This window comes from Marmota marmota, unplaced genomic scaffold (assembly GCF_001458135.2).
Source record: "Marmota marmota marmota unplaced genomic scaffold, marMar, whole genome shotgun sequence".
In the NCBI taxonomy this organism is placed as follows: Eukaryota; Metazoa; Chordata; class Mammalia; order Rodentia; family Sciuridae; genus Marmota; species Marmota marmota.
Genome location: NW_026000241.1, coordinates 12,263,000 through 12,270,885, shown reverse-complemented (window position 1 = coordinate 12,270,885; position 7,886 = coordinate 12,263,000). Strand labels below are relative to the sequence as shown.

The 7,886-nt window shown below is 45.3% G+C and overlaps 1 protein-coding gene across 1 annotated transcript; it reads right to left on the bottom strand.

Annotated features, from left to right (window-relative positions):
- Nucleotides 1–1,304: 1,304 nt before the first annotated feature.
- Nucleotides 1,305–6,807, bottom strand: Cck (cholecystokinin). The gene is made up of 3 exons (XM_015489620.2): nucleotides 6,651–6,807; nucleotides 5,342–5,557; nucleotides 1,305–1,694 (listed from the first exon to the last, which is right to left on the bottom strand). Exons 2-3 carry the CDS (start codon nucleotides 5,553–5,555, stop codon nucleotides 1,561–1,563), a joined length of 348 nt encoding a protein of 115 aa, XP_015345106.1. The 5' UTR covers nucleotides 5,556–5,557; nucleotides 6,651–6,807; the 3' UTR covers nucleotides 1,305–1,560.
- Nucleotides 6,808–7,886: the final 1,079 nt, after the last annotated feature.

Here is a 7,886-nt window from a genome sequence, read left to right as displayed (position 1 = left end):
CCCATACATACAGTACCCTCTACATACCCATAAAATAGTGATCTTTGCTGGAGAGGGTTGCTAAAAACACAGGCATCTGAATATCTTGGACTGAATGGGAATTGGATACCTAACATACGAGGTGATTGGAAACCAAATTGCAGGGACTAAATAAATGAAGTAGTAACCTTAGCAGGGAATGGTATAGAGTGCTATCTATTTGGAGTCTACACTGAATCCTAACTTCAGTTCAAATTTAAAAATTGCATTGCCTTGATCTTTTGGGGTCCCTCTTTGAGGACTTCCTTGCCATTCTCTTTCCACCCTTAAGGAAGGTGCACTGAGTATCCACAGTGATGGTGGTCTGGGTAGAGTCCCTTTGGGACCTGTTATATATTTGCCAATATTGTTTTCAATGTCTGTTCCTTTGTGCTGCCATGTTCTATGTCAGACCTAGAGCCATAGCTGGTTGACAATCTGAGATTGTTGGAGCCTCGGCTGGGAGGCATAGAAGGTCTGTCTGCACTGTGGTTGGTAGTTATTAGATCATCTCTGGTGTCCCTGTGTACTCACTTGTTCCCTTTACTGATCGCTATAGAGGACCAACAGACAGATTGACTTCTGCTCTGGATAACTACCAGAGTCCTCCCAATATGCTTACTAACTGAAAAACAGCAGAACTCTTGGGAAAGCAATCACAGGCTCTTCTCTACACCAGCAAAAACGCTGGGTCCTGTGGCATTGACCACTTGGGAGCTTCCTGGGAACTGGCTCAGGCTTTCTAAATCAGAATATACAGTTTAATGAGAGTCCTCTGGTGAATCTTGTGCACTTTCAGAGTTTGAAAAATGCTAAGAGTGACAGAGGTCCCACTAGCACAGGAACATTAAACCCTCAAGTCTGTAACTCTAGTTGATAGGTGCACTGGTCATGTTCACTTCTCAGAGCCAGCTTCCTCTTCCATAAAGGAAGGACAATAATCTCTGTGCCACAGGCCACAGAATGATCAAATACTTGCAAAGGCAGGGTAAGGCACTGCCCTATAACTTATTAAAGAGAGAACCCTAAAGAAAACTTATGGGGGGGCAGTAGGATTGGCAAAAAGAGATCAGGAGTCAGGGTTTTCAGGGCTGGGCTCCAGACCTGACCCCAGAAGGCACTTATGCTAGCCACCTTGCCTCAGCAGGGGGTCAGCTCCATGCCCTAGTACTCATTTCCCAAGCTGTGTCTGGGACCATCTACTGCGGGGATTCCCTGGGCACTGCAGGTCAGACTTCCCTCCTTGCATGGTCTGAGGACCCTCAATACATTCAAGGAATGAACAGTCAGAATGAAATCACTTTAATAGCATAGCAACATGTTAGGACCAAAAGTCACAAAGTTAGGAAACATCATATTCTTCAATTGCACAATTCTGCTGAGGTGTGTGGTTTCACAGGACAATCTTAATAGAAGGATTTTTCACATTGAGAACTTAATAAATAAGATACTTAAAATGTCAAACTTCAGAGACAATGAGTTATGAGCATGATTGTTTTCTTATTCTGCCTCCTCTGAGTCAGGTGGATGGAGGCTGGTCTTCTAAGAAGGATATTCATATTCCTCAGCACTGCGCCGGCCAAAATCCATCCAGCCCATGTAGTCCCGGTCACTTATCCTGTGGCTGGGGTCCAGGTTCTGCAGGTTCTTAATGATGGACATGCGGCCAGAGGGAGCTACAAGGGACAGAGAAGAAGAAGAGAAGAGCATTATATCTAAGAATATAACCAGTTCAATTTGTGAAGGCAAACAACAGAAAAGGCCAGATGAAATATATACATTTATATTCTTAAAGGTATTACAGACAAAGATGAAAGAGGAGAAAGACCTATATCTTCATAAATGGATAAAAGTGATGTTCACTAGTTATGGGTGTGTTTTGTGTTCACAGTTTATTTAGATGGGTTCATTTTGTCCTGCCTTATACAAACTGAGGAATTGCCTCAATTTTTCTTTGTCTCCCCTACCCTTAACAGTATTTTCCTTGTGTATATGGCCCTCAGCAGAAAGCAAGAATTTCCCTAGTACTTACCCATTTCTAAATTTCATTGGCTTAACATCCCTGACATACCCAACTTGTCCAGAGAGCTTTAAGATAGTGCAATCACAATATCTTGATATTGAAATGGCTTTAAAAGATGGAGTCAAGTCCCAATGCTAATTAAACAATGTTTTGAAATTATTAATTTGAAAGCTACTTTCTTTTCTTAAAAATAAAGATAACCCGAAAAAGATACACTATCAGATTAAAATCTTGGCATCTCAGTAATAGTCCAAGAAGGATGCGAGAATAAAAGAGGTAAATGAAGTCAGAGATTTTGACCTAAAATCAATAACTGAAATTGAATGGGTGCCATGTCCTTGGGAACAGGATTATTCTTGCCTAGAACCCACATTGAGTGGGCCAGAAGTATGACAAGGTAGATGCTTTGGAGGCATGTGACACAGTGCCTCTCAGAGATCACAGACAGTGATCTGTGCAAACAAAGGGTTAAACAAGGCGCTTCAGGGCCATGAATGGGCAAAATCCAGGCCAATTCCTGAGTAGAGAAATAGAGGACCTCTCAGTGGTGGCCACTGTGTTGGGGGCCACCATATCTCCACTTCTCAAGATATTGGTGAGGCTCTCCTTGCTAGTTCCTGCATATGGAGCCCAAATATGTGCTGTTTACTGACAAGTGACCCTTCATAGGCAGTTACCCTGTCCTAATGGGTAATGAAATTAACCAGCTATATTTAAAGCAGACACACCACACAGAATAACAACATGCCCATCCTTTCTCTCTCTGCTCCCATCCCTTCCCAGTTTGGGAGCTAAGTCAACACAGCACATTTGAGCCCTTTTTGTAGACATTCCTAGCCTATCCAGAAGGGAAAGGGCCCCTGCTGTTTAACTGTTTGAGGACATTTTATGGTGAAATATTTGTCCTTAAATTCAGCAAGACCTGCAGACTCAGTTCTCCATGGACAGTAACATGGAAATATGACCCGTCCTCCTGCCTGCTCTGATGATGAATGCTATAACCCAAATTTCCATCTAGTGGAAGCAAAGTGACAGCTTCAATATGAGCAAGCAACCAGGGTTGCTGGGATGAGCACTATGTATAGCTGTCATTCTATAGAGCTCTGTCCTCACCTGGGTGTACTTACCATAGTCTTCATTTACCAGTGCTACACAGAGTAGGGACTTATAACTGATTTATGGAGTCAAAGTGAAGGGTCTGACTTCTTTAAACTTTAACATCCAGAACCAATAGTACAGCTGGGAAGCCAAATGGCTTCCAGACACTCTGGGGAAGTCAGGGCTTGGAGAACCTTAGTCTTGTTGCGGCTTAGATGTGCAGACATCTGCACATCTTCTATTATTATATTCTATTATTATTATTCAACCTTCTAGAGCCATGGCTTCCTTATGGGCAAAATGAGCATGATAATACTTATTGTGCCGGGATGTTTTCAGGTCTGAGAGAGACAACAGCTGCAACACTGGGGCTTTGCTGGTTATGGATAAGTGTGTACTGAATGCCATTAGATGCACTATGCCACTAGATGCCTCCCCTATCACCCTCTACTAGAACTGCTTCTCCCCAAACCATTAAGAGTTCCTGATAATAAACTCTTACACACTTCTCAAAGAACACATTTTGTCATTTAGAACCTTTGATGTATTCTAGTGTTAAGTCAAATCGAATATGATCTCAAAATATATAAAATATTCAAGGACATTTATTCCTACATCGTATTTGTCAGTAGAAGAACATGATTGTTTTCTAGTTCTGCTGATCCTGGGTGTTGGCAGCTTATTTTCCAAGTGATTGCTCTTCCCACTAGGGTTCCATTGGCCCAACAGCCTGAAGGCAAAGACAGGAGGGTGTTGAAAGAGGGGATTGGAAGAACTTCCCATCCAAGATTTATGCTGTAAGAGCCACTGGTAGGGTATTGGTTCTAGGAAATAATTTGTCAAGTAGCTCACCCCACCCCTAGAACTGGGTCTCTTGGGTCTTTCCAAAAGCTGGAGAGAGATCTACATTTCAATGAATAGCCTAGGATATCTCAGACTGTCTGGCTGAAATTCAGCCCACATCTGTGAGCAGATTCTAAATTACGTTCAGATAGGCAAACAGAAGGAATTCTCCAAACTGTCAGACTTTCTGTCATCTGACTAGTATTTCCATTCTTTCAGTTTAATTCTCAGGAAAGAACACAAAAGGTGTAGTTTGAGCAATTCTACAAATCACCTTCTGTCCTTTTCCCTCTGAAGGCCCTTGTCAAAAAGTTTCTAATTTCATCTTCATGTAAAACCACAGAAGACTCTAGAAAGCCAAGCCCTCCATTTTCTTCCTCTTTACTCAAAGTTAAAGTTCAAATCCAATTGAGTAAAACCTCATAGAAAAGGAAGTCACTTCCCTCAGCCATCCTGGCAGTGTTTGCTGGATGTTTTTAATTCAGTTATTGATCCACTTTAGCACTCTGCCCCTTAGTGTCCATCATCAGTGTCATTGTGGATAAAGCTGGGAGAAAAAAAATCATGATTCCTCCTTCTGAATCACACAAAGAGCCAACCGGGACTCCAGGGAGCTCTGGCCTCCTATTTTGCAGATGAGAAAGTCAGGCCCAGGAAAAGGGCACTAAGCCAGGGAGCTGCTAAATCACATTATTCCTGGAAAAAGGAATGCTGAGAAACTGACTTATGGAAACATCTCTCCAATAGTTGTGGTTTTTTTTTTTTTTTAAATCACCTCATATGTAATTATTTCAGTTCACTCACTGTCAAGGAAAAACTCAAAAATGTTCCTGGTTCTTTCCTTCTGCTACATACTTTAGTGAAAACTGACCTATTCTCACTTGTTTTTGTCAGATCTCAAGCATTTTCAGCATCCTTCACTTCCTGCTACAGAGTTTCCAACTGTCTGCATCTGTGTGGCTCCTGGTTCAGCTCCATTAATAGAAGAGGTTGTTTAGTGTATTTGGAACCACTTTCCAGGATTTAGTAATTATCTTTAAAAAACATTTTCATAAAATGGTGTTGAGCTTAATCAGCAACACTGTACCAAAAATTAGCTTAAAGAAAGATTTTTAAGAACGTTTTCCTTACTAATAAATTAAGTTCTCTACACCTCATTTTGATTTGCTTATAGAAGACTTCAAAACTGTACTCTCAGGTGCAGTGGAACTCTGGAAAGGAAGGTGGAAATCCTATTAGTCTGTGTTTTCTCCCAAAAGGGATAGGGATACCTTCATCTGGTGGACGTTAGAGGAGAGGGCCAGGATTGACAGTCCAGAACAGGGACAGAAGTGAGGGACGAGAAGGCAGCATCCTTACCTTTCCGAGCCTGCTGGATGTATCGGGCCAGCAGTGCGCCCAGGTGCGCTCTCGGCTCCCCGTCTGTCCTCTGCACAGCCCTCAGCTGCCTTCGGGCCGCCTCTTCTGCCCTCTGCACCCCGGAGCCTGCGGCACCAGCTGGGGGCACCGGCTGCGTCAGGGCCCCCGCAGCGAGTACCGCCATCAGCACGCACAGGCAAACGCCACGGTTCATGGCTGTGGAGAGCAAAGTCGAGGGGGCGTCAAAAAAAAAAAAAAAAATGCTGGGCATCCGCCAGCGCCTGCCGAGAGTCGGGCACCTGGAAGCGGGCTCAGTCCAGCGCTGGCGCACCAGATCCGCTAGGTTGGAGCAAGCGCTAGGGCTTACCAAGCGCAGACCCCAGCTGAGTGACACACAGCCGCGCGCGCGCGCCTAAGCGCGCTTGGCTTGTCTCTAGGGTAATCCGCACCCAAGAGCCAGGATCGGTGAGAGAACTGGTGTTTTGCCCTTTTTAGCAGAAAGAATGTCTCCTGTTCGCCTTAAGTTTGAGAAAGCTTTTGTAGAGCGTCTTTGTTCTAACTGGAAAAGCACTCTATTAAAGATAGTGTGAAAAATACGGGATCTCAGCAGAGAGAAATGAGACCCTTGAAGGAAGGCAAGACTTTTCCAGATAGAAAAGAAGCTTTTAATACGGAAATAAATGACGAATAATAATAATAAAAAAAAAACACACAGTTTAAACTGTGGATGCCATAAATTAAAAAAAAATTATAAAGTTTCCTCGAGGTGTATGTGGGAATTAGTAATAAATCATTACGCAAAACATAGGCAGGGTTTTAAAAATCAGAAATATGCGTTCAGTTCTCAGCCATTGCCAAAGCACCGACTGACTGCATTTTAGAACTGTGATTAGATAGAAAATCCACATATTTCTATTCTTAAAGCTCTGGATTTTCTGCAATATTTAGAAAATGGATTTAAATATTAAAACTTTTTGGTATTTTATTTGAAAAGATTGCAAAGTTCTCCGCACCTCTGTTTAACTGCTAGCAAATCTCAATTTGCCTGAGACTCCTAGCAAATGGCTATTTCAAAGTTTTGTGCAAAAAAGACCCACACAGGCTTGTGAAAGTCTCTAAGGCAGCTACCCACCCAGCCCTCATTTTTAAATCCAGCACCCTTATTTCTGAGTTTTAAGAATGTCTTTTCAGCTATGGGGGGGGCGCACAGAAAACAGAAAAAATATAAAGGGGTACAAAACTGAAGACAGCATTCTTCAAAGACACAGGACACTTGTATCCGCGTGGGCGAGTGAAGGGACCTACATACCTCTGGATTAGAAAGCAGCTGGTTTAGCGTTTCCAGCGGAGCTGCGACAGCCGAGCCAAGTTCAGGGTAAACGGGCGGGTGGCTGCCTCTTAAATAGCCCCGCCCGGCGCTATAGGACAGTCATCTATTTACCCAACGCTGACGCAGACCCGCAGCAACACGTGCTCAGAGGACGGCCACTGGGTCGACAACCGATTGAAGTGGCTTCTAGAAAAAGAGGGGAGACGGCTCAAGAAAAGGGGGCTAGCCCCTCCCAGGCGGGGATCCCGGTGTGGGTTCTCCCGGGGGCCCAATGCACTTCCACCCTAGCCCTGTCCGCTGCCTCTCCTTGGCCCATTCCAGTGCAGTGCGCTTTCCAGGGTGGGAAACCCAGGAGTCTTTAGCTTCTGGGTTGGATAAACTGCCTGAGTTTAATTCACTTTGGGAACCAGTTGGGCCTCCAAGGAAACTTTGGGAACCCTAGGCCGGACTGACAGCTAGGCGAAATTCTGAAAGTGGGCGTGTGTGTGTGTGGGGGGGGTGGGCCCCCTCTTGGATCACCTGAGGCCCTGGTCTCCGGACTTGTAAGGGCTCTCTCCAGGGAGAAGGGGGAAGTCAGAATCTTCACTTGCTTCTCAGCGCAATAAAAGCCCTTGATGATTCCAAGGGCAAGTGTTCCCAGTCCGGGAAAGGGATCCCGCCACTGCTGGCTGTTGGTGTCCTGGGCCTTTCTTCATGAAGCTGTAAAATGGAAATGACACCTCGGGGCTTGGCTCAGGGGGATCCATTTTAAGAAAGGGTTTCGATCTCTTCCTGGGCAGAGTTACCACAAACCCGCGGCGCCGGCTGCTCATTGTCGCCAAGTGGCGCCAGTGAGTGTCTTGGGGAGCTTGCAGCCCACCGCACCCCACAAGTTCCGGCTTCTCACGCCTTCTGCGAGTACTCGAGCACTCCCCTCTCCCACCGCCTCTCCAGAATTCTGACTGCTCGGCTTGGAGATAAGGACTCTGCCGCTGCCCCTTGTCATTCACCTGCCCAAGGAGGGAAGAAGGGCACCCGGGGCACGGCACCCGTGCGTCTTCCCTGCGCTGTTGCTCCTCTGACTCCGTAGCGAGGCTGCCCCAAGCCGCTCAGAGCGCGGTACATGAAGCCATCTAGGTTGGAGTCCGAGGGCTGGTCATGAGTTCGCTAAGTTCCTTAAAAAGCACTGCTAACCCCATTTCACAGACAGCAAACCCGGGGAGCGGGGGGGGATGG